Source organism: Lactuca serriola, chromosome 7 (genome assembly GCF_051521515.1).
Source record: "Lactuca serriola cultivar US96UC23 chromosome 7, Lser_US96UC23_V15, whole genome shotgun sequence".
Classification (NCBI taxonomy): domain Eukaryota; kingdom Viridiplantae; phylum Streptophyta; class Magnoliopsida; order Asterales; family Asteraceae; genus Lactuca; species Lactuca serriola.
The window spans coordinates 172,756,035-172,782,489 of NC_136414.1; the positions used below are offsets into that span (position 1 = coordinate 172,756,035).

A 26,455-nucleotide genomic window follows, 5' to 3' on the forward strand; every position below is an offset into this window, starting at 1 on the left:
TCGGTTCAGTGATATTTTGTGTACTTAAAAAACCAATGGTCTTCTTTAATATATATATTAAAACATAAAACTTATGACATCATCTTAAAGAATCTATGCCCTTGATTGTATTTCAATCATATGTTTTTCACACTTAGATCAAATTGCCGACATCATCTTCTCAAAATGGAATATATTTAATTCCGATAAAAACTTTTCAATTGTCAAAAAACTAATCTACATCTATTGAAATATTTTTCATATCGTTAGATAGTGACTATCCAAGTAGATAATGTGATTGTATATATTTTAAATTGCATTCGAAAACCATTGTTTTTTTCTAACGAAGATATTTACTATTTTATATGAGTTTATGATTGAATATTTTTTTTTTTTGAATTTATAGTTTTAATCGTCAAGTTATACTTTATTTTGTTTTATAATATTAATTTTTTTGTTGTGTCGATTTTTCATAACTTTATATGTATTTTTCTATATCTTCTCTTAAGTTTAACTCGGATAATAATCTACTTTTATATATTTTGGAAACTTTTTTAATTTTTAAGTCTTTTTCCCTTTTGTAAATTACGTCAACACAACTCAAGAGAGAGACGTATTGAATCCTCTAAATCTAAGAGGCAAAAATGTCATAAGGTAAAACTATAAGGGTCTTAAAGAAACAACAGCAATACGCTCCCACTTTTTCAATATCTTCTGTCGTACTCTTCAGTCTTCCCTCCAATAAATTCATCTTGTTCCCAACGAAAATATTTCGAACTACTCTTTCGATTCCCTCCAAACTTCAAAATCAAAATCAAAATCCAGACCTCCATTAATTCATCGTCTATTTATACCTGATCAAGGAAACCGCATGTTTCACATCAATACAGTTCCCCAAAAGATGTCGCTAACCCCTACTGTTAATCACAGTGATCGCGATCTAATGGCGCAGCCTCTTCGTCCTTCCGGCGAGATTCACGTAATTGTCGGGCCTATGTTCGCCGGTAAAACCACGGCTCTTCTTCGCCGGATCAAATCCGAAGGCACTAACGGCAGGTAATTGAAGTGCTCTTGTTTTGATCTACTCAATTGCTGCATCTTAATTTGATACTTTTAGGTCAGATCACACATGTATGTCGATGATCTACTCAATTGGTGCATCTTAAATGAATACACAGGAATATAGCGATGATAAAGTCAAGTAAGGATACCCGATACGCCGTTAATTCAGTTGTAACACACGACGGGACGAAATACCCATGTTGGGCACTTCCTGATCTGTTGTCTTTCAAACAAAAATTTGGAGAAGAAGCTTATGAAAAGGTGGGTTTTCCAGAAAATCTTTTAGATCAATTAAGCAGAATTCTATTTTAAATCCTCATATCCTTTGTGGGTTTTGCAGCTGGATGTTATTGGAATCGATGAAGCACAGTTCTTTGATGATCTATATGAATTTTGTTGTAAAGCTGCTGATACTGATGGAAAAACTGTCATAGTTGCAGGTCTTGATGGTGATTACTTAAGGTACATTCCATAGCTAAATCATTAATCATGTATTTGTTCATCATCAATCATGCTTTCTTTTTCTAATTACTTGCAATTTACAGAAGGAACTTTGGTCCAGTTCTTGATATTGTCCCACTTGCTGACACCATAACCAAATTAACAGCTCGATGCGAAGTATGTGGGAAAAAAGCTCATTTCACTTTCAGGAAGACGAAGGAGACAAAAACAGAACTTATAGGTGGGGCAGATATGTATATGCCTGTTTGTCGTCAACATTATGTTAATGGGCAAATGGTGATCAAACACTAATACTATTTTTTTTAATGTTTCTATAGTTATTAAACATTAGTACCTTTTGATTTCAAATGTTGTTGACGTGTTTACAACTATGTTGTTGTTGTCTTGTGTGTGTATATATATGAGAAGTTGAAAGAATTATGTTCTTGTTTGTCTGATCTCTTTATTGTGTCCTAACTTGGAGAATCAAGAATAGCATTTGATTATTTTGACCATGGATTCATGTGGCATCTTTTTCTTATAAATGACGATGTGATAATATACATGTCAAACAATTATATAACAAATACCTATGGAAAAGATCAATTTTCAAAGGATTTGAACCTTACACCTACTACATCATTGACAAATGTGTAAATACATTTTTTAAATAGGTTTAAAAAAGTTTGAAAAAATAGCAATGCCAAAAAGTAAAAGTAAATACAAACTAGACAGTTTAATAACATTTAAAAGTTTAGGAGAATAATAAGGTCAACACAAAATGCAAAAAAGGCATTGGTATGTTTTCCCTTTGGGCAACTTTTTAGAGATTTTAGGTTTAGTTTTTAAGAAAAAAAATTTGAAAAAAAAAATCCTTGGATAAGAAGAGTGTTTAACTTTTATTTTAGACAAAACATCAAAAATAGCCCCTGTGGTTTTTGAAAATATTAAGTTTAGTTCTTAAATTCAAAAAACCTTGCAGATGGTCCCTGTGGTTTCAAAACTTTTAACAAATGGTCCTTTTCAAAACTTTTACTACCACAGGGACCATTTATGAAGTTTTTGCCTTATTTAATAAAAAATATAATTATTTAATATTAAAGGTCTCTCTCTCTCTCTCTCTCTCTCTCTCTCTCTCTCTCTCTCTCTCTCTCTCTCTCTCTCTCTCTCTCTCTCTCTCTCTCTCTCTCTCTCTCTCTCTCTCTCTCTCTCTCTCTCTCTCTCTCTCTCTCTCCAGTTACCGACGATCATCAAGAACCCAACCACACACTCTCTCTCACTAAACTTTGGAGGGATTCGTTCACTGGAAAATCCGATGCAATGTCTTAAGATTCTAAATGTTGGCAAAGATGTTCTCTCAAGCAATTCGTCGAACACCTTCAGTGCACGACTTATCTTCCCCACTTTCCAACCCATTTATTAAACTATCAATATCCAGAGCATGCGAATTAAACCTTCCCCTTATACATCCAGTTCAACAAATAAAAAGATCATGCATAAGGGGGAAATACGAAATTGAGGAAATAGAGTCAAATAAGAGAAAGATTAAACACTAGAACGAGAATAATAAGAAAATACAGAACTCTAAGAACAACAAAGAACTCAAAAATCAAAAGATATGAATGTGATTTATGGATTTTAGAAGTGATTTGAACAGAAAAGGGAGTTGGACTCCTGTTCGTCGGGTTCAGTTCGTCTGATGCTAGAGTGTTGTTGGTGACAGAGAGGAGGGAGATGGAGGGTTGTCGGGGACATCGGCGTTTTCTGGCAAGCATTGGAGGAGAGAGGCGGCGACAACTTCTTTTCATTTTTGGGTGTCTTCGGTGATCTTCACGATCAGATCTAACCCACTAGAACGAGAGAGGCATGGAGTTGGGCAATTGATTGTAGTGGAGGTTGTTTGGGGTTTCACTCTAGGGAAGGAACAGGGAGAGTGGTATAGAGATATAGAAGAGAAGGGTAGGTTTGGCCATTTGGGTACATACTGGTTTCTTAGGTGATGATGATGGTGGTGGTAGCCCCAACGATGGTGAGGCCAGTGAGATGGCGAGACTTGATGAATGACAACGTCGATATATGCCGGAGACGAAGGGGTTTGCTGGAATATAATTTTTTGTGTATGTTTGGACTTTGGATGAAGTGTGGTGGTAGCAGATCTAGATGAAGTTTAGACTTTTAATTTGGAGAGAGAGAGAGAGAGAGAGAGAGAGAGAGAGAGAGAGAGAGAGAGAGAGAGAGAGAGAGAGAGAGAGAGATGGGGTGGGACCCTTTTAATATTTATTTTTAAAAAAAGTAATTAAAAACCTCATAAATGGTCCCTGTGTAGTGAAATGACAAAAATGCCCCTGACTTAATGGCTAAATGGTAACGGAGTTAGCCGGAAGGACCAAATGTTAAAAGTTTTGAAACCACAAGGACCATCTGTGAGGTTTTTTAAACTTAGGGACTAAACTTGATATTTTCAGAAACCATAGGGACCATTTTTGAAGTTTTGTCTTTATTTTAAATAAAAACTTCTGATACAAAATCATTTCAAATAACTTTTGGGTGATTTTAATTTTTTGATTTTTATATTTTTACTCTTTCAAAAGTTAAATTTACTTTTATCGAATATACATGCATAAATAAAGGATTTAACTTCTAGTTTCCAACTAATAACTTTGTTTTGCCAAAAGCACCATTTGTTAGGTTAAGAGGAGCTCTTAACACTTTGCTACGTCAGGTTTTTTTAGTGTCACCTCACTTTTCTCTATTTAGCATAATATCTTAACATTTGATAGAGAGTGGTAACACTCTTAGCACTCCATTTTTTTATTTTCTTTTTCTAATTTAATGTAATTACTTTATTTTAATAAACAACCATTTTTTTAATATTACACAAACATTTTTTTGATTTAAATAATATGACATAATAGCACACAAACATTTATTTGACATTTTAACAAGTTCTTAATTTTTTAACTTTTTACAACAAAAACATATATTTTATCTATATATTTCAAACAAAAAGTGAACTATTAAGAAAAGATAAGGATGTGATTTTGAAACTTCCATCAAATGGAATAAAAAAGAATTGAAATAACTTACACCTGATTGATTGGTTAAGATTTTAAAGAAAAGTCAATAGCTAATAAGATTTAATCAATGTTCTCTCTCTCTTCCCTCGTTATGCCATTGACGAGCTTAAAGGTAGCGAGCCCCCTAGCGAGAGCTAGGAGGCGATGTTCTTTCTTCTTAGCGAGTGCTAACGAGCTCCTTAGCATCTCCACTCCCATCAGCCTTAATGAAAGGTTGAATTTCTAAATTATTTTTTTCATTTTATTTTCAGTTGGCATTATTCTTTCATTTATATTGTCACATCGTCATTAAGAGTATGCCACATAATCTTAAACATTGTTATAATCAATAGAAAATTATAAACAAGTTATACATGGCCTATAAACAAAAAAATATATATTAAAGAAGCAAATTGCGTTGCTAAAAAGGGACATTTTTACATTGATTTTGGCCGAATGCTAGTTACACTTTGTTTTCTCTTGGGTTTTGTTCTACCAAACAAACTAAATCTTCTAAACACTTTAAGCAACCTACTAGCATACTTCCTTTGTGAAGCAAAATTCACTGTCCCTATACAATTAGTCACTTGACCAATTGGGGTTCTCCTTTTATTCATTGTTCTTCCCTCTAACTCGCCTTTTGTTGAAACCTGACCACCTTTCTTGGACGTGTTTTGTAATTGAAGGGTTCTTTTCAATGTCATCAATTGTTGTTCAAGTGATTGAATTCTGAAACTTGTAGACTCATATTCTGTCTTGTGTAACTCAGGTTTTTGAGATGATAAATCTTTTTGTATCAAGAAACTGAGTGGTTTGTTTCTCGTGTCTTGTAAATCACATGGACTCTCTACAAGATTTTGGCTTTTTGAGTGTGCGTATCTTGAGCTTGTGAGACTTCCCGAAAAGTCTCCATTGTGTGTGTATCGAAAGGAGTCCGAACATTCTTTTAAGGCTTTGTGTGTGTTTAGTTGTTGAATGAAAAGTGCTTGGACTATTAACCGTAGAGGCATTAATTCGTTTTGGACGGCTTCGACACAAACTTCTTGTGATAGTTTTTGACAGTTGAGGTATTTGCATACCGTACTCTTTTCGTCTTGTGACAATTCGGGGTGCATCTGCAAAAAGAAAAAGAAAAAAAAGCATCAATACACATGTTTTTATATATAACAATAAAAAAACCAAGTAATTATTTCTAAAAATGTTTATTTTTATGTAAGATGTAAATCAAATATGACAATAGTATGATAAAATCATCTCCACTCAATTAAACTATTTTTTTGCACCAAAATGATCAAATATTTGATGTAAAGAAGGATGTGTGCAACCCATTACACCATTTTAACACCCAAAAGAAATATCTAAGATATATTTTTATCACTTATATTTTTTTATAAAATATATTTATCTTAATTAGCTTTTATAAATTTAATAAAGATCTTTTTTATTATAATAAATCACAAATTATATTATTTGACAATCATAACCAAATTAAATTACTTGTATATATGCAAATTATTGTTTTATTTAAATATTATGGTGTAATAAATTATTAAAACGACTTAACATTTCAAATAAATTATACCTATAATAAACTAAAAATATATAGAATCCAATGTTGATGAACTAAATTGTATAAAATGAAGTTTAACATCAAATTTGGTATAAATGAATATTATAACCCATTTGATGTTCTATTATGGTGTCTTACTATTTATCAGCACTAAAGAGCTCAATCCACGTTGAAATTGAAACTCTTGGAGTTTAAGACTTGAACTCCTGACCATTTCTATAAGTATATCACCGTATTTGATACACCTTGAGGTCAAATTCAAGAAAATTATGATACCAAAAGTGAAAGTAAAAAAAGTTACCTGTAGAAAAATATCCAAAGCTCTATAAAGATGATCATGATTTTGCCTACAAGATACGGGTACAATTTCAATGAGCTCCATAAATCTTTTCAACTCCATTTTCATGTCACTAGCTACACGAGTAAGATATGAGTCCCATAATTCCGCAACAACAAAATTATAAGGTGAAGGACTATTATTTCCACACATGTTAAACAAAGCATAAGTCGAAAATATATTCTCTATTATCTCCATCTCAATGCCACCTGTCCCACTTTCCGTTTCAAGAAAATCTTCAACTTGCGCCATATGTAACACCCCAGAAATCTGATTTTGTAACTTTAGAGTATACTCCTTGTCTAAATCAAGTTTTAACGATTTAGATAGCAAAATGAAATAAAACCCAACTGGAATTACCTTACTACCCTTTTCACCCATATTAAGCAAATCAAGAATCCCTTTTAGCAACATAGCTATATCTTCTTTCCTTCCATTTTCATCACAAAGTATAGAGTTCGCATAGAATAATACAATCGGTGTAACGTATTTTTCTTTCATCCCTTGTCTTCTTAAAGACGCGATTACCCTTTTGAAATACCCAAACGGAAGGGCGATAAGGTCTTTTATCCACACATCTTGGCTCAAGACCTCTTGAACCATTTCATCACTCCATTTTTGAAAGCTTAAAGCTTCTAAAGTCACAACGGGTTGATCTCTTCTTCTTTCTGGATCAAGAATCTCCATGCAAGCCATGAAAGCTAAAGATTCAATGCATCGACTCACAATCAAAAGCTCTTCAGCCCATGGGACAAGATTTTGACATTGTTGTAGGACAATTAATGTGTCTTCCCAACTTTGTAATACTACTTGGTTTAAATATATATCAAAACGTTCACATAAGTTGCCTGAAGTGTATTCTTCAGTCATTTCTAGATATTCGGATGCACATCTTAATGCTGCAACATTAAAAGGGTCGACTAAAGTGGATGATCCATATATGAAAAGTGAGATCATTTCAAAAGCCTCGGGTCCACCTGGGAAGTTATCGGGTAACTTAATTTCGTTTGATTCGGATAGTTTTCTGTTGAAGTATCCGCTTTTGGAGAATAAAGGATACTGTAATAAAAATCATGAGAAATGATGTTAAAAATTTTTTAGAATATAAAACTTTTGATAATTTTTTTTTATCTAATCATGATGTGACATTTCATAAATTGATTATCTTTTTGTTATGAGGACCACCAATTTCGTAATTAGTCGAATCATAACTTTTTTTTAAATGGTATACACCACAAAAAGCCTTGAAAGTTAAAAAAGAAAATGAAAGTTATATTTCGCAATTAAATTGCAAAATTGTTCGTCATTTAGGAAAGAAAAAGAAATAGATTATTTTTTTTTCTCAGCATTTTGTAGTAAAAAGTAATCTTGTGAATTTTTGCAATCTCACAATTGACCCACTAAGACCTTACAAAAATAAATCATTTTTTTTCGCAATAAAATTACAAAATTGTTCATATTTTGCAAAAAAGATTGAAGCTTTTTTTGCATCCTTTTATCGATAAAAAGTAGTCTTACAATTCTTTCGTAATTTCACAATTGACTTGTTGTCATTTTATTGCGAAAATATGAACAATTTTGTAATCATGCATGTTTATGATTATGATGATCCTTTTTTATCCAACTTACCTTGTGAAGATTGAAGATTCTGTTAGCGACATGGACACAAACTGAAGCGGGTAAGCCTGTTTCTTGACTCCTGATTCACAAACATGAAAAGGGTATGAGTGGAATTCAACAAAAAAAAAAGATAAAAAGATAAAGTTGTGATCTTTTTAGCATAATTTGATTAGTTACCATGAAATGATCTTGATCTTGAGAAGAGCAGTGACATTTGGAGAAGACAAAGGACTTGAAAGTATGGAAGCAGAAAGAGAAGTGGAACCAGAAGCATTCATTTGTGAGTATGCAAACCTTACAAACAAACTCAGAATTTAACCATCTTTTTTGAGTCTTTTAATGATTATAATTGCTTGATCCGGATTTTCTGATGTTATAAAAATGAAAATGGTACGGTGTTATTAGTTCTAGATTAATCCAGAAAACCAGATGATTTTAAAATGGATTTCAGCCGTTGGATGAGTGGGATTGTGTTGGTCAAAGTAGAATGCACACGTGTGTTAGTAGAAGAAATGGTGATTTTTTTAAGGTTTCGAAGTTTGTTTCTTGAATTTTGGGAAGGTTGAAAATGTGATCAAAGGGTGTTAATCTTAACCTTTTTAAACTTCTCACATGTGACGTTTTTGACAATCTATACACTTTTTGTGTCCTAATTCACCTACAAACCCCTCCAACTTGTTTTGTTTTGTTTTTATATTAGAGACTATTTTTTTTTCTTATTTAAAAATATATTTAGTCATGTTAGCTGAAAAGTTATTTGTTATCTGCTAAATTGATAAATTAGCTGCGCCATGTCAAACACAACCTAAGTGAGTAATGATGTTAGTCTTAATAAAATTTTATATACAAAAGGTACGTTTTCTTTTGTAGACCGAATAAACCGTTCTCTTTCATTATAATATAACAATAATCATCAATATTAACATGAGATAGTTTGAAGGAAAAAGAAGACAAATAAGTAAAAAGTTAACATCTTGAAATATAACCCAATGTTATTTATTTATTTATTTATTTTGTTTGTTTGTTTGTGTAAGTCATTGTGTATTGATTAAGAAAAAAAAAACATTCACGTATAACTGTTTATATTAAATCTTTAATATATTAAACTTATATTAAGTAAAAAAAACATGTAACAACTAATAAGTTTTGTTAATTTCTAACTTTATGCAAACTCCTTAAAAATTTGGAGATTTTAATTGGTGAAATTTATTATTTTAAATTAAAATGAAGTGTGAAAGAAAGGAGATGAAGTGAATATGAAGTCTTTCGTGTGGATTGTAGCATAAGTTAACAACCAGGACGGCACGGCTCCTGAAATCCTCCTCTGACTTTTTAATTCCTTATTCTTTGCATTGTTTCCTCCCACACTACTCAATCCCCACAAATCCTTTAGAAAATTTAATTTATTGTAGAGTAAATTACACTTTTAGTCCCTATAGTATAATGGTTGTTATGAGTTTAGTCCAATTTTTATTTTTATGTTTTGCCATGGTAATATTTTGTCATGCTTTTGGTCACTAACCCTTGCACCATGTACTTTCAAATGAGTAAGTACATATAAAATAACTATGTTGCCCTCTGTTAGACCATCTGGTATGGTGGCCATGAACCACGACCGCGCACACCATCCCGGTGGTTCGTGGTCGTGGCCCTTCATGCTTCGGACAACAATTTCAAACGACCAATCAATTCATTTCTTGCCTAAAATCTCGTTTGACCTCCTTTGTAACGACCACTTTCAATTTATTTTTCTTCCTTCAATATTTACCTATAAATTACCACTCATCTTCTTAATTTTCACACGTCTCTTCTCCCTTTAGTCATCATACATTTTTGTTGTTTGATCCTTTAAAAACCATGCCTCCCAAAAATAAGAAATTGTCAGAGGAAGAAGAGAAATTAGCACAAGCATGGGTGACGGTTTCGAAAGAAGGCACTGGTCAAACTTCTGGTTCTTTTCGGAGAAATGTTGAAAGTGTTTTTCATGGTTTAATGGGTTGTGCAATTCGAAATGTTGATGAAATATGTTCGAAGTGGTGCGATATGAGGACCAAATCTTCTAAGTTCAATGAAATTTACAATTTTGTTATAAATAACATACACGAAGCCGATATCGATCCGGTTAATGTTGCCATGGATCAATATGAAAACACAAATCATAATCATTTTAGACATGTCAAAGCTTTGTAAAAGTTGAAGAATCCCCCAAAATGAAATAACCTTGCTTAACACAAATTAGAAGTTTGATATTTTTACGTTTTTAATTCTTAATGTTATTTTTACTTTTAATGTTATTTTTATTTTTTATTTTAATTAACGTAGTTTTTATTTAATGTAATTTGGTATTTTAAATTAATGAAAACTTGTATTTAAAAAAATTATATGATTTTTATGTATTTTTTTATTTAAATTTAATTAAAAGATGAGGTGGAGTGTGTGTTTAGTGTTAGATATTTCATATGTTTAGTAAAGGTTAGTGGTAATGATGTGACATCCACCACTATAATGGTTACTGGTGGGTATTACGGATGACTTTACATATCCACTTTTTGTTGCATTTTTTTTTTATCTCTATGGTATTGGTTTGTCACGTGCTTTGTCATGGACTCTTACACCACATAATTTTGGTTGTTAAATATGTGTAAAATGACTATTTTTTTCTGTTCTCTATATTCACTTTTTCTTGCTTATGTTATCCATGTGTTACCATTTTGTTTTGTCATTACCCGCATGTCACACCGTGTAGTTTTGGAAATAAAATGCATATAAAATGACTATTTTGCCCTCAATTGCATCCCAAATTTCGTGCATTTTTTTTTATCATTTTGCAATGGTAAGATTCTAGTTAAATACATATAAAATGACTATTTTGTCCAATGTCATTTATATACCTAGATTTTGTTTGCACTTTTATCCATGTGGTGTACCACTTTGTCATTGCATTTTGTCTATAATCCCCACGCCAAGCCGTTAAATGCATGTAAACAAATTATTTTGTCCTCATTTCATACTCACTTTCGTTTGCAATTTTACCCCCATAGTACCATTTTATCACACTTTTGATCCCTAAACCTCACACTTGCATTTTTCTCCATGGTGTTGTACCACTCTTCACACTTTCACCTCATGCAACTTCATATAAAATTGACTATTTTGCTCTTTATTATATACACATTTTTTATAAATAAAACACACAAAAATATGCTATAAACTTTTATAAGAATCAAAAGCACTTGAAACTTGAATGAATACAAGTACAAACCCTAGCTTTATAAGCCCTAATTTCTAATAAAATCCTTACATTCATGAATCGACCTCAAACCATTCGAAACCGTTCTTTCTCACGAACATAAAACAACTAATCGGATGTGAATCCAATACAAAAAATAAAAAATAAAAGAACACACGATATTATACATAATATATACACAACATAACAACATATATAACAGGAAAAGGTAAACTGTATCCCGACAGACAGTCTCTGTCACATCAAACACTACAATCACTCTCTTCGCTATTAGCCTCCATAAGAAACGGATCCTTAAGAAGATCCGAGGCTGAGGGTCTAACCCGTGGTTGACCAATGCATCTTTCAATGAATGATTTTAGTTCAAGATCAGTTACTTTGTTAAATGCTTGAGGCATTACACCACTTGTAACCTTTCTGTATATTTTAGCAATACTGTCACATTCGCTATAGGGTATTTCCATTGTAGCCATTTCTAGAAGACACATGCCAAATGAGTAAATGTCAACTAATTCGTTGTAGTCTTCTTCATAAAGCTCAGGAGCCATGTACTCGGGTGTTCCTAGTAGTGTATGGGCGTTGTGGTTTTTTCCTACTACTGCTGCTAAACCTAGGTCACCGATTTTGACCTGAAAGTTTGTGTATGTATGTGAATATATGTATGTGTATGTGTATACATGAGTATTTTTGTGTATGTATATACATATATGTATTGGTATTTGTACGTGTGTATGTATTTATGTGTACATGCATATTTGTATGTGTATGTATCTATGTGTATATTTGTATATATGTATGTGTATCAATGTATGTATATGGATGTGTATGTACGAAAGTATATGTATGTATTGTATGTATGTAAGGAAGTATATGTATGTATCATGTATGTGTATGTTGTATATGTATATATGTTTAGGTATGTATGTATCTATATATGTAAGAAATATGTGGAGTCCTTGGTTTACTCTCCAAAAGAGTTATTATGGACAAAGAAAACTCCAACATATATGCATGACTATGTGTGTAAACATATGTAAATATGTGTAAATGTATGAGTCTCTTATGCATGTATGTATGTATATGTTTGTGTTTGTATATACATGTATGCATGTATATATCTATATAGAACATATAAGCGATAATTTTATAATTATCCTTTAAAAATGTCGCTAATCATTCCCTGATGCTTGGTTTTATAGTAGTGATCATGAAAATATTTTTTCTTCCTTCTGTAAGCCAAAAAGAAAAGAGAAATGAATCTTTATAGCTATTGGTTCATAATATATATATCACAAGCAAGTACTTTAGCAAAAAGTAAACTAATTCTTTTATTATTATTATTATTATTATTATTATTATTATTATTCTATCACTAACAAATGCCATATGTTATTCAGTCTCACATTTCCATTAATTTCATTTCTAATGATGATCATGCTTAACACAAAATTAATGATGAACACACTTTCCGTCCCACAAAGAACTTTTGACCAAAAAAGCAAGTCATGTGCTAAATTATTATAATCCTTCATAATGTCATTAATTAAAGAAGAATTTACAGATCACCCATTTGATGTTAGACTTGTATTATTAATTCCTGTTAATGCTAGTTTATGGAGTTTAGATGCATCATATTATCATATATTCATATACCAAACTTAAAATGAGCTCCAATGATTTAACAATGCTTGAGATAAAAGAAAGTACTTACCTTTCCAATGTTTCCATTGATGAAGATGTTACTGCAATTAAGATCTCTATGAATGATACATGGCTCATGATTATGAAGATACTCCAAGCCTCTCAAAATCTGTCTTGACCAATTCTTCAATGCCTTCAATGAAACCCGTCTATGTTTCTTCCTGTAATCCCTTAAATTACCTGAAGCACATGCTTCTGTGATGAAATTCAAGGTGCTGTTTTTAGTATCCCTCCAGAAACTGTAAAGAACAATGATGTTTTCATTCTCTAATGTCTGTAACAGTTTGATTTCTGAAAACAGTCTCTTGAGAACAGATGGATCTCCACCGAAGCTTCTTAGTTTTACTTGGTTCCATGCCACATCCCTTCCTTCTTCTTGATCAAATCCCCTGTACACCTTCTTTACTGCACCAGCTCCTAACAGATCACTGTATCTCCCAAATCTTCCTGATGGATCAACCTCAACGAACAGTTCTCTGTCTTGATCAGATGTCTCAGGATCTGCAGTTGGCATTGTTCGGAAATTTTTTCTCTGAACCTGTGATTTCAAACAGAATTCGCCATATTTAGCTAAAAGTTCAAACACCGTGGTTTTTTCCAAAGCTGATTAAAGAGATTGAACAGGCGTAATTGAGTCTCGTAAGTCGTATCATCTATCAGTTATCGACTCTAGCATTGTGAATTAAGCAAAATTAGCAATGATCCAATACAAACACGAATCATCGACAGTTAGTGTATTCATGAATTCAACATGAACAATAGTTAAACCTCTTCACCAACGACGTAATCAACACCTTACTCGAACATTTGACATGAATTATCGATTGATCGTTACACAAAGAGTCCTCGAGTATGATCACCGTTTATGCAAATCCATTGTCAGCACTCAATCAAAGTGAATGAGTACAAAATTCAATCGAAACATCGAAATTCTAAGACCTAATTGAATGTATTCAGTGATATAATTACATCACATCAAACTTTAGGGATTCGAGATTAGTCGTAGGAGAAAAGCAAATAATGATCATAAGAAGAGGAAGAAGAAACAACTGAAAAATTAACCTGTAAAACTGATAGTTAATTACCTCGACGAATGCAGAATCAACTAGAAGTTCTTCAAGATCTTCGATTTCTGTAAGTGTTCCAGAGATTACGCGAGCATGAGAGAAGGATGAATGGTTAACCGGCCATGGCTATATATGGGATTGCTTAACGAGGAGAACTACAGAGGTGCACGAGAAGATTATGTGCATTGACGTAGTGTAGTATTTTTTTAATAATATGACGTCGTTTTGGAATAAAATCTAAAGATAAGCTTTGAACGTTTTTCTAAACAATATGGTGAGTCAAAAATATAATGATGTTTGAAAATAGAAATTTATTTTGATTTTTAGAAAACGGTAAACTAGAATGAAATTAAATATTATTATCTTTTACTATCAATATAATAAAAAATGGGTTTTGTTTTGTATCAAATATTAATAATAAAATTACACTTACTTATGTTTAAATTCCATACTTCTGTTACATTGAAATCACAAAATTCCAAATAATCTTTTCTTTAGGTGTCGATATAAGAATTCAATGAAAAAAGCAAAGCAAAATTCATGTGACACCCGTGCACACCATCCCACTTGAACACACTAATAATAACTTCCATGGTTTTGTTGTTGGCTAAAAAAGTGCTCCCAACAATACATTGAATCAAAATATCAACAATGAAAATATCAACGAATCACACTAAAAACGACACTTCCCCCTCATATGCAAAATGTGACAATCTTGAGTTAATTGATATTTACACAAGTAGGGATGAGAATTTGACCCGAAAACCCGAACCGAACCGAGAACCGAACCGAACCGAACCGAATTAGACCCGAATAAGCAATTCGATTCGGTCTTCGGGTATCTATATAAGGCTTATTCGGTTTTCGGGTTATTCGGTCCGGGTTACCCGAATAAGGGCTTATTCGGTCCAAAGAACCGAACCGAATATGAAGAGTCGTTTTTTTTCCCTTGCACAATTTATGTATTTGGTTCTGTGATCATCACAATCGATCCCAAAAAAACCAAATCGAAGATCGTCACCCACCTAATACACCAAATCGAATATCCTATTACACCAAATCGAGTCGACTACTTCCATATTGATGATTGCGACAATTTTGTTTGATCGACAGTTGTTGATTGCGAATTGCTCCTTCCGACAATTTTTTTGATCGACAATTGCTCCTTGCGACATTAGTTTTTGATCGGCATTAGTTTTTGATCGACTTCCGTACTTCAAACTTCTGTGAATCATCTCCTCATCTTGTTTTCTAGTTTATACTCCATTCAATTCATGAAAAATTGGGTTCCAAATCAAGAAACACAAGTAAGAATTTGTATCTTAATCTACTAATCAATCTTTCAATGTGTTATTATGTATGTTACTCATTGAAAATTGGATGTGTTAATCAGCTACTCAATCTTTAAATGTGTTATTATGTATGTTATCAATTGAAATTTGAATGTGCTATGTTAACAGTTAACTTTTTTTCTATAAGACCGAGCAATGGGGACTTTGACCTTGAATAAGAGAATTTAATGAAAATAACCATATATGTTCTTTTACTTGTTTCATTCCATATTGATGAAGTTATTCGGGTTATATACTTATAGATAGATTTTTGGGTGTTTTGGATGTTTAACTTTTAGTGTTTAATTTGTTTCTTTAAAAGATTTGTTATGAAATCATAAGCTACAAAAGTAATACAAAATATTCGGGTTACTCGGTTATGCGGGTTATTCGACTCATCAATCATCTTGTACATGTTATTTGGGTTATTCGGGTCGAAACCGAACCGAACCGAACCCGTATTGCTTATTTAGTTCGGTTTTCGGTTCATACAATTACCCTTATTCGGTTTTCGGTTTATTCGGGTCGGTTCGGTTCGGTTCGGTTCCGACCCGAATAACATCCCTATACACAAGTATCAAAAAGATTTGGAGTTAGCAAGATATTTAATATGAACTTATGTAAACTAGTTTGTGATAGAGGTGAACATAGACATATATGTGTCTTAATTGTTTGGAACTTGAACTGTTGGTTTTTGAAACTTTGAAACCGAAACTGACTTCAATGGAACTGTTTCTAATTAAGTTTCATAAAATGCAATCATTAAAAACCATAAAACCAACCATCTTCTCTATATATTAAAAAAGAAACATGATGACATCAACTTCAACAATCAGGGTAATTTATTGTGTTTTCTTGATTAATATAAACCATTGGATCATTTTGATGATATCATCCTAAAATAAAATAAAATAAAATAATTATTAACTAAATTTGAAAGCTTAACTAACTGATTTAATGTTAACGTCATTTATAAAAAGAATATATATTCAATTTATTTAGATCTTATCATAATTTTTGAAAGTAAATTTCGTTCAATCTTAATTAAAATCACGTTCTTAGCTGACACCATTTTTATATTCTTTCAATTCAATCTATTATATGAAACGTATCTACAAGATTACAGGATATCGTTGCTCAATTTCAAAGAATCAAAGAATTCGAAATTTGATATCCTTTCCATAATCGTTGTTGAAAATTATGTATAAATCATGTGATGTTGTCCGTACATTATGTTTTCTTCAGACCCTTTGCAACATCATGTTCAAACAACATCACATTTTGTAGCATCATGTTCATCATTCAGGTTTCTTCTTTAGTATGATGTTCTTAACTTTTATTAACCGTGTTCATTTTTTTTATTCTCATCAGTGTTGTATTTGAATGTGATCTTTGAATGCATGAATTATCTTCGATTATAAATATTAGTATTAAATTTTCAATCTTTTAATTTTGTCTTTTTAACCTTGCATTTGATGTTGCATTCTACATATTTGATAAAATGCCTATGAGAAAAAGTACAATGACTTTTGATTAACTGTATGTATGTATGTGTGTCTTACGTAATTAAATTTTTCTGAGATTGTTTGGATTGCACGGTAATTGATGATTGAAAACTACCATTTACCCTTCAGTGTTTTTAGTTATCAATATTATACTTGATTAATTTCAACAATCAGGGTCATTCATTGTGTTTCATTGATTAATTTTAACACTTTGATCATTTTGATGATGTCATACTAAAATAAAATAAAATTAAATTAATATTGATTAAATTTGAAAGCTTGACTAACTGATTTAATGTTAATGTCATTCATAAAAAGAATATATTCAACTTATTTAAACCTCATTATAATTTTTGAAAGTAAATTTCGTTAATTTCTAATTAAAATCATGTCACCTTTCATATGTCCTTTCAATTCACACCTATTATATGAAACGAATCTACAAGATTACGAGATATCGTCACTCAATTTCAAAGAATCAAAGAATTCGAAATTTGATACCCTTTATATAATCATTGTTGAAAGTGATGTATAAATCATGTGTTGTTGTTCGTATATTATGTCTTCTTTAGAGCATTTGCAACATCACGCTCGAACAACATCACCCTTTGCAGCATTACGTTTGTCATCCATGCTCCTTCTTTAATATGATGCTCTTAATTTTTAGTTATTGTATTCGAATTTTTTATTCTCATAAGTGTTGTATGACTTTGATCTTTGAATACATGAATAATCTTGATTATAAATGTTGGTATTAGTTATTCAATCTTTTATTTTTATCTTTCTAACCTTGCATTTTGATGTTGCACTCTTCATGTTTGAAAAAATGTCCATGAGAAAAGCACATGAACTTTATGTATGTCTTACGTAATTTAATTTTTCTATGATTGTTTTGATTGCCCGGAAGTTGTTGATTGAAAACTACCATTTACCATTTAGTGTTTTTAATTATCAATATTATACTGCTATTAATTTGGCATATTTACACATAATTCTTGGTTTTTAACCCCTTTAGTTAAAAGCAATGTACTTTGACTTTAATCTATAATGTTTTGAATTACAATTTCTAAATTTCTTTTGATTTGTTGTAACTGTGTTCAGTGGATACAAAGTGCATTGTAATTTCTATTTTGTTTTTAACATATTTAGTTAATAACAATGTGCGTATGTAGGGTTTTTTTTTTAATTTTTTTATTTAAAAAGCTCAAGCTCTTATTTCAACATTTTTCCCTAATTTGTGTCTTTGAAAGATCATATATCGGTCATGAGAAATCGAAAATCCTATGACTTTATTTGAATAAATGAAATATTTGTAAATATTTAATACTAAAATTAAATCTATATAACATTTAATATTCCATAAATTATACTATATGACTTTATTTGAATAAATGAAATAGTTGTCAATATTTAATATAGTAAAAAACAGTATATTGACTGTCAATATAGAATTAAATTAAGTAACATTATTATGGAAGGAATGTCTAATTAGAATGTTTATGCTTATATAACAATATAATTAAGTAACATTTATAAATAATAGAAAAACATAGAATAATGACAAATGGAAAATAGTTAATTCAAAAATGTCATATGGAAAAATGAATGACAAAATAACATCTGATAAAATGATACTTATTTATTAGGATAAATTTTTATGTTGCATTATTATTTTGTTATTGTGTAGGTTTTTTATAACTTTATATGCATTTTTTATATGTTCCTCCAGGTAAAAAAATTTATATTTTGATGGCTTACGCGTTTTCTTTATCAAATTCAAAATTTCCAAAATCGGATTCCGATCGTAACCTACCAATTTAATCGTTATTAATTTCATCTAAGATATCACCCAATTTAAATTTGTATTTACCTTATATAAATTTTTTTAATGATCCCGATTTTCCCTCCAAAAATATTTCAAACATTTATTTTTTATGTGTTTCTTTATAAAATTTATATTTGTATTTTCCTTATATCCATAAAAAAAATATTTTGATAACTTACGTGTTTCCTTTATCAAATTTAAACTTTCCAAAATCAGATTTAGTCATAATCTACAAATTTAATCGTCATTAATTTCATCCATAATTTCACCCAATTTAAATTTGTATTTTCCATATATAAATTTTTTTAATGATCTTGATTTTTTCCCTTCAAAAATATTTCAAGCATTTATTTTTAGATAATTTTGCTCCATTATAATTATTACTTTCCTTATATAAAATAATAAAACTTACAAATATGCATATATATATATATATATATATATATATATATATATATATATATATATATATATATAAAAGCAAAATTAAAACTAAAACAAAGTGATTAAATTTTTATTTTTGTATAACATACCAACCTACTTTCTTTTATATTTATATAGTAACAATAAGATTTATAAATTTACATAACAAATATACATATTTCGAATTTTGTCATAGTATTATACCTTACAAAATACAAATCCCTCCAAAATAATATTCGTCGGTACTTTCATCCATAACTCTCCAAATCTAAATTTGTATTTCTCTTATATAAATTTCTTTAATGATCCTGATTTTTCCCTCCAAAAATATTTCAAGTATTTATTTCTTAGATAATGTTTCTTCATTATAATTATTGTTTTCCTCATATAAAATAATTGAACTTACCAATATGCCTATATATTTATATTTAACTTTTATAAATAACATTATAACTAAAATAAAGTGATAGGTTCAAGTGATGATTAATCTTCCTCAAGAAAAAAAAAAAAAAAGTTAAAAGTATTGTCCCTATTGTTTTACTCATCAATCTTTCATCAAATTGCACTAATGAAATTATCTATTATTTTGAACGTACTCATATGTGACGAGAAATGTCGTTCAACTAATAAAACAAAAAATGTTATCTACAAAGAGGTCTTTCAACGATTATAAATATTTATCGATATCAATATATCTTTTATACATTTCAATAATAATAATAACCATAATTTTTTTTAATAATTATTATGCAATATCTGTAGACATTTGTATGTTTTTTAATGCGTTTCCTTGTGTTGAGCGGATTATAATCTAATTATCAATTAAAAAGCATTTATGAGTGTTTACCAATAAGTATTATTGATTCACGGACATAACAAATTGAAATTTAAGTTTAGTATTATTCTCACATTAAAAATACTTGTATTTTTTGGCAACTTTGTTTCTATCTTAAATATGAAACTGTATAAAAAAGGAAACTTTTAAAAGCCAATCATGATGTTGTAACCATTGTTGATGCTTTACGTATACAATTAGATACAATTAGGAATAATACTAGTAATCAAACATCTAATGGCATAATTATTTAGATATCGTTTATAACAAATTGAAAATTAAATTTTTTATTTAACATTAATCCATGATTATATGTTGCTTGGCCTCTCAGATAATCCAAAACAAATGAGTCTTAAAACATCTACAATGAAAGATTATTTTATAGCTTATTTCTATTTCAATTAATCTGTGTTGATGTTAATACCATTAGAATGAAGAGTTTTCTTTTATCCTCAACCTCTGAATCTTATATTGTGTTATCCCATCTCAGTATCATTTTCATTTGCCCCCTTCATCCTATTTTAAATTTTATTATATTTGACTAATTAATCTATTTTGTTAAACATATAATATAAAATTGAATATTTTTTATTGTTTTTTGAGAACTACATAGTTGATCAACATCAAATATAACTTGCGTTTGAAAAAGATAACTTAGATTAGAGGCATATATAAAATATCTAAAATCGGTGGGTCTACATATATAATTATTTTAAAAAATAAATAAAACTTGTGCATTGAAGATGATATTTAGAGATAGCGTTTTCTTAAATAAAATTAGTAGATATGGAAAAAAAATAACAGGCTGTAAAAAAGGGTTAACAATAATCACTCCCCCCCCCCCCCCCGCCCAAAAAAAAAAAAAAAAAAAAAAAACGATCATGGCTACTTCCTTTGTGATAGAAAATGTGATACATATCAGAGACCTCTATTATCACACAAGTGGTTACAAAGTCCATTTGGGTTTTAAATTTAATCTATATGTGGGCATGTGATCATTATAAGAAATACAATAAACAAATAGGAAGAAAAAAGAAAGGTGCATAGGATTCGTCTTTAAGTAAAAGCAAGAAAGAAAGAAATGTAATCTTAAAACACATTTCCATCATATCTTGAAGCAAACTGTGAATATGAAAATAAGAAACCTTTTTTTTGCTCATTTGAATGAACCCATGTGGAGTCATGTGATATTGTGAACCTTTTTTTGGTGAACGTTTCTTGTAGAAATGCACTACGTAGACTACTGTTTAAGCATAGAAATTGTGATCCCAACTTCTCTTTTGTTAACGCCTTAGGTACTGTTTGTTTTTTCTAAGACAAAATATCTGCAGTCTGTGGACCACATCTGTAGACCTCTGCAGTAGAAGAGGTGGACCAAACGTCTGCAGTCTGAAAAAAAAGACTGTTTGTTTTTTTAACATCTGCGGGCTACTAAAATAAATTGAAATCTAAATAAACTGATTTTTTTAAACTTCAAAGTGATTTTTTAATATTTTTATAACTTTGTTATAAATAATTAACGAATCTATATCAACTTTAATGTATTATTGTATAAAAAATAAAAATAAAAATGATATGAATTAACGTATATATTTAATAAAAACCAACAACTTTGGTTGCAAAGTTATAACTAAACATTATAATTAGTGATCAAAGAATTTGATACAAAAATGGATGAAAATAAACTTCGATTTTTTCAATTAAATCTATTAAAAATGTACCATAAATATTTTCTCGAGAAATTGACGATGTTGTATTAAATAATGTTTTACAAAATTTGGCAAAAAAATATAAGAATATATTATGATTTTTTTTCATATTTATATAAACAACTTCCACGACTATTATTGTAATAAATCTTTATTTATAAATTTGTCAAAAATATCATGTTTGTATCGTCGAACGTTTTTTTTTTAAGTTTTGTATTTTTTTTTTCAAATTGTTTATCATTAATAAAGTTGGAAAAAATAAAAATTAAAAAAAAATAATAATAAAGATATATATGTTTTTTAGGCTAGAAGATGTCTGAAGATGTTAGAAGACTTTAGTCTACATCTGCGCCAAGAAGAGGGCGCGCAGACATTTTTAGGTTTGCAGTCTTCAAAAAAACAAACAGTCTGCGAAGGTTAATGTCTGTGCGTGGTCTGCGCGGCGCAGACAGAAGAGGTCACGCATATCTGAAAACAAAAAACAAACACAACCTTAGTGAACATACATATGTATAACTAGTTTATAACCCATGGGAACCACGGTTACAAAATTAATTAATTTTTTATAGTAAAAACTCAAAATTATTAATTAATTATTTTAAATAAATTATTAATTAAGAGTTTTTTTAGTTATATAAATTTTAATCATTGATTTAAATAAATATGTAAAATTATATCATTTGTATTATTTTTATTTTAATTTTTATTCTAATGTTATTAATTTAATATAATTAAAGTGGAAATTTTAAATTTTGAAATTTGAAATTGAGTTGACAAGTGGCATACATTAATTAGGAGACATAATAAGGTAAACACATGGCAAAAGGAGAATAAAATATGCATTAATTAGGAGACCTAATAGGATGACACATGTCAAAAGGAAAATAAAACTATTATTTTATTAGAATAGGGATTGTGACAAAACTTCAAAAATGGTCCCTATAGTTTCATAAAATCTGAAGTTTGGTCCCTAATTTACAACAATCTCATGGATGGTCCATGTGGTTTTAAAACTTTTAATGTTTAGTCCTTCCGCCTAACTCCGTCAGCTTTATACCGTTAAGCGAGGGGCATTTTCGTCATTTCAATACTCAGTGACCATTTATGAGGTTTTTTTTTCTCTCTCTCTCAATATATATATATATATATATATATATATATATATATATATAATTATTAAATTAAAGGGCCCCACCCTCTCTCTCTCTCCAAATCGAATAATCGATCAAAGGAAGGAAATGAAAGCGAAAAATGAATACGATCGAAACAAATGTGTGCCTCCGGTGGTTCATCTTTTGTGCAAAAGGGAAGAGGAAACTAGAGGCTCGATCAGATGGATCCGTGGAGGGATTTAATCGCAAAGAGGAGGTAACACCTCCATTGCTCAGTTGGTCCGAAGAAAAGAGAATGGACGAAGTAGCGAGGCTTCTCTCTTTCTACCTCGGAAAGGAATGCGAAATCGGAGGGGAAAAGTGGTCTGGTGAGGCGTTTTGTTCTGGCTTTTTGGGGAATCGGTGAAAAAAAAGGGAAAACAAGATGGGTTGTTGCCTTGTGATTTCGTAGGAGAATCTCAACTGAAACTCGATGGATGAAGCAGGATATGGCGAGGGATCTGCTTGGGATTCGAAAACAGAAGGAAACAAGAGGGAAGTCGGAGTTTCTCGGCTGCCTTTATTCTCTGGTGAACAAAACTTACTACCTTGTCCTAACGGGTGAAACAAATCACAAGTCGTCTTCTTCACTACTGTTACATAATCATTCACACGAGGTTTACAAAATCGAATTAAACAAACTATAGGTGAAACAAAGCATAATTTGAATCAAATGTTGTCTATTGTCATGTACCAATTTAGTCAATGGGTGGTGCAGAGTAGGTAAGAACTGGTCATATAACTCATGCACACGATGTGTTTGTTGAAATGCTTAAGCATAAATCAAACCTAGTGCATATAAAGATTTTTTACTTAGCTAAGAAATCATTTTCCTGACTGATTTAAACTTAGTTCCCTTGTTTTTGTTACTGTAATCATGGATTCATATAAATATTTTTGGAGATGATGTTTCGTCATTCTCTTCTTGATGATCATTCTTTTGTTGATGAACTTGTAATCGTGGGTTTAAACAAAGATTCATTGTGTTAAATCGGTGGCTTTGTGAAGGCCTGTCAAGTGTGTACGTGTGTGAAAGATGCAGGTGAACACAAAGAAGAAGACCATAGAGATAAGATGCAGGGAGAGAGAGAGAGAGAGGGGCCCTTTAATTAAATAATTATATTTTTTCTTCTTTTTTCATAAATGGTCTCTGGGTATTGAAATGACGAAAATGCCCCTCACTTAATGGTAGAAAGCTGACGGAGTTAGGCAGAAGGACTAAACATTAAAAGTTTTGAAACCACAGGGACCATCCGTGAGGTTTTTGTAAATTAGGGACCAAACTTCAAATTTTGTGAAACCACAGAGACAATTTTTGTAGTTTTATCTATAATTCTTGGTATAAAGGATCTCTCCTAATAACAGTGTATTATTAATTGTGAATTCCATGATAAATATAAATGATATCTTAATATGAATGTGTTTTCTCCTACTTGCTTTGTGATTGTCACAATAAAGAGTAAAGAGCATTGCATACCCAATTCTTGTTTCATGCCCAAATAAATAGGAAGTTCTTGAGACATGTTTCTTATTAATAAATAAAAAAACTAAATAAAATAAAACCAATAAATAGTGAAATGAATGTTATCTTAGAAAATAAATTTTAATAAAATAATTTGTATATAAACATATTTCATTTCATTCAGAATAAGTATTATATATTTTGTAAATATTTAAAAATATATCTAGACCTAAATTAAACTACAAAATAAAAAGAACTAGATACCATAACATATTAAATTATAATTATGACAAATCATATTTTATTTTAAAAAGATTAATTACTATTAAAAATTATATAAATAAAAATAACTTATAGTTATATATGAAAAAATTACAAAAATGGTCTCCATGATATGACATAATAGACATCTATAATCTAACTTCAATAAAATAGACAAACTCAATCCTTATTTGGATATTACAAACTTTGTCCCTCCGTTAGACGGCGCCAGTCACTTGTCGTTCTTATTTGGATATTACAAACTTTGTTCCTCCGTCAGACGACAGTTATTTGTCGTTTAGTGTCCATCACATGCATAGCATGTAAGGGTATTTTCATCCTTTTATGTAGCTCGTTTAATTAGCCTTATATATCTTTTTGCCAAATTTCACAGGAGAATACATATTTTTACCCGTTTTCTTCATCATCGTCACCTCTTCTCCATCTTCAATTCTGACATTTGGTTGCTGCCAACGCCACTATAACCACCATTATATCTCTCTTGTCAACCCAACCACTTATTCCTTCCCTCTCTCGCTGAAGTCAATCATCACCGCCTATGCCACGAGAGTAAATTATCACCGCCACTGCAACCGGAAAAAAGCACCCCAAAGAGTCATTCCAACTAGTAATCAAACAAAGAAGTGAAATTGGAAATCAAACTCTGAAATTCATTCAAACCAAAAAGCAAATTCAAAATTCGATCCTATAAGTCAAATATGTTCAAACCCATAAATGAATAGATATTTTGCCAGATTTTTGGAGAAGTAATCAAATCTACTTCCGACGGAGGCAAGATAAGAGTGAAAGAGGGCGATAGACGTGTGAAGGTTGGGGAAAAATGGGGTCTAGGTTTTGTTCGCCAGATACAGCCAAGGCAGCAATGATTTTTGTTGCTAGTCTTCCAAAAGGATAGGGCCTGGGACTTTTAATCGTTTATGGAAAAGCACAAAGGTGGGCAGTAGAATGGGTGAGATGGAAAATAGAGTGGCGAAAGTATCACCAATGATCCTATATGTCGACTCATGGTATTGATTAGAGAGAGTTGCTAGATATAGCGATTGAGGAGAAAGAATAAGGCCTCAGTTTGTTTTTCTACAAAAGTACTTTTTGAGCACTTTTCTCTTCTGACGGGTAGACGTTTCGCAACACGTATTCTTCCGCAAAGTTGGAAAAAGACAAAAGACATTTAACCACTTCCAAAACAAACAACACCTAAGAGATGTGGTGTATGTGTTGTGTTCGTGTTCTTCACGTAAGGCTTTGCCTTCTCTAGCGACTTCTTGATTCAATACATCGATGATGTGTGGCCCGGTGAGCTAATTGGTAATGGTGTGATGGGAGATTTTGGAACAAGGAAACGAGTGTGAAGGATAAATACGATAAATAGAGAATAGGGAAGAGAGTGGATCTCTCCCCAAAAAATTAGAGTGGGCGTCAGCGACCTATTATCGAAAAAAGGGTTTGGGATAGACAAAAAAAGGAGAGATGGAAAAGATGGGTGGGGATGAAATGTGGAGTGGGGTGTTTATTTCCTTTTTCTTTTTAATTTAAAAATAATAAATATCACAAAATTAATATAAAATATAAAAAGAAGGGAAAATTACAAAAATGATCGTTGTGTTATGGTAAAAGGCACATAACTCGTAAAAGGACGAAAACACCCTCACATGCTATGCACGTGATGGGCGGTAAACTGCAAGTCTGACGGAAGGACCAAGTTTGTAATATTCAAATAACACAAGGACAACGTTTGTCCATTTTATTGAAGTTGACTATAGATGCCTGTTATGCCATACCACAAAGACCATTTTGTATATATCATTCCATTCCCCGAATCCATGAAAAAAAAAGGCACTCCTCCCTCGGT

At 30.8% G+C, this 26,455-nt stretch overlaps 3 protein-coding genes across 3 annotated transcripts; 1 reads left to right on the plus strand and 2 right to left on the minus strand.

The window, feature by feature from the left end:
* Positions 1–760: 760 nt before the first annotated feature.
* TK1A (Thymidine kinase) lies at positions 761–1,933 on the plus strand. The gene is made up of 4 exons (XM_079011265.1): positions 761–1,035; positions 1,158–1,302; positions 1,382–1,503; positions 1,587–1,933. Exons 1-4 carry the CDS (start codon positions 851–853, stop codon positions 1,792–1,794), a joined length of 660 nt encoding a protein of 219 aa, XP_078867391.1. The 5' UTR covers positions 761–850; the 3' UTR covers positions 1,795–1,933.
* A 3,023-nt stretch (positions 1,934–4,956) lies between these two features.
* On the minus strand, positions 4,957–8,524 carry LOC145062264 (Phototropic-responsive NPH3 family protein). Its single transcript, XM_079009897.1, has 4 exons — positions 8,243–8,524; positions 8,075–8,144; positions 6,410–7,504; positions 4,957–5,653 (listed from the first exon to the last, which is right to left on the minus strand). The coding sequence occupies exons 1-4, from the start codon at positions 8,341–8,343 to the stop codon at positions 4,976–4,978; spliced, it is 1,944 nt and encodes a 647-aa protein (XP_078866023.1). The 5' UTR covers positions 8,344–8,524; the 3' UTR covers positions 4,957–4,975.
* A 2,753-nt stretch (positions 8,525–11,277) lies between these two features.
* LOC145062453 (putative serine/threonine-protein kinase WNK11) lies at positions 11,278–14,253 on the minus strand. The gene is made up of 3 exons (XM_079010057.1): positions 14,102–14,253; positions 13,027–13,554; positions 11,278–11,944 (listed from the first exon to the last, which is right to left on the minus strand). The coding sequence occupies exons 2-3, from the start codon at positions 13,528–13,530 to the stop codon at positions 11,558–11,560; spliced, it is 891 nt and encodes a 296-aa protein (XP_078866183.1). The 5' UTR covers positions 13,531–13,554; positions 14,102–14,253; the 3' UTR covers positions 11,278–11,557.
* Positions 14,254–26,455: the final 12,202 nt, after the last annotated feature.

Coding starts and splice junctions, on each gene's coding strand:
- TK1A (XM_079011265.1), top strand. CDS start 851: ATGTTTCACATCAATACAGTTCCCCAAAAGATGTCGCTAACCCCTACT. Junction 1,036..1,157: donor TCCGAAGGCACTAACGGCAG/GTAATTGAAGTG, acceptor ATGAATACACAG/GAATATAGCGATGATAAAGT. Junction 1,303..1,381: donor GAGAAGAAGCTTATGAAAAG/GTGGGTTTTCCA, acceptor TGGGTTTTGCAG/CTGGATGTTATTGGAATCGA.
- LOC145062264 (XM_079009897.1), bottom strand. CDS start 8,343: ATGAATGCTTCTGGTTCCACTTCTCTTTCTGCTTCCATACTTTCAAGT. Junction 8,145..8,242: donor AAGATCAAGATCATTTCATG/GTAACTAATCAA, acceptor TTTGTGAATCAG/GAGTCAAGAAACAGGCTTAC. Junction 7,505..8,074: donor GAATCTTCAATCTTCACAAG/GTAAGTTGGATA, acceptor TTTTTATTACAG/TATCCTTTATTCTCCAAAAG.
- LOC145062453 (XM_079010057.1), bottom strand. CDS start 13,530: ATGCCAACTGCAGATCCTGAGACATCTGATCAAGACAGAGAACTGTTC. Junction 11,945..13,026: donor TCAATGGAAACATTGGAAAG/GTAAGTACTTTC, acceptor ACAAACTTTCAG/GTCAAAATCGGTGACCTAGG.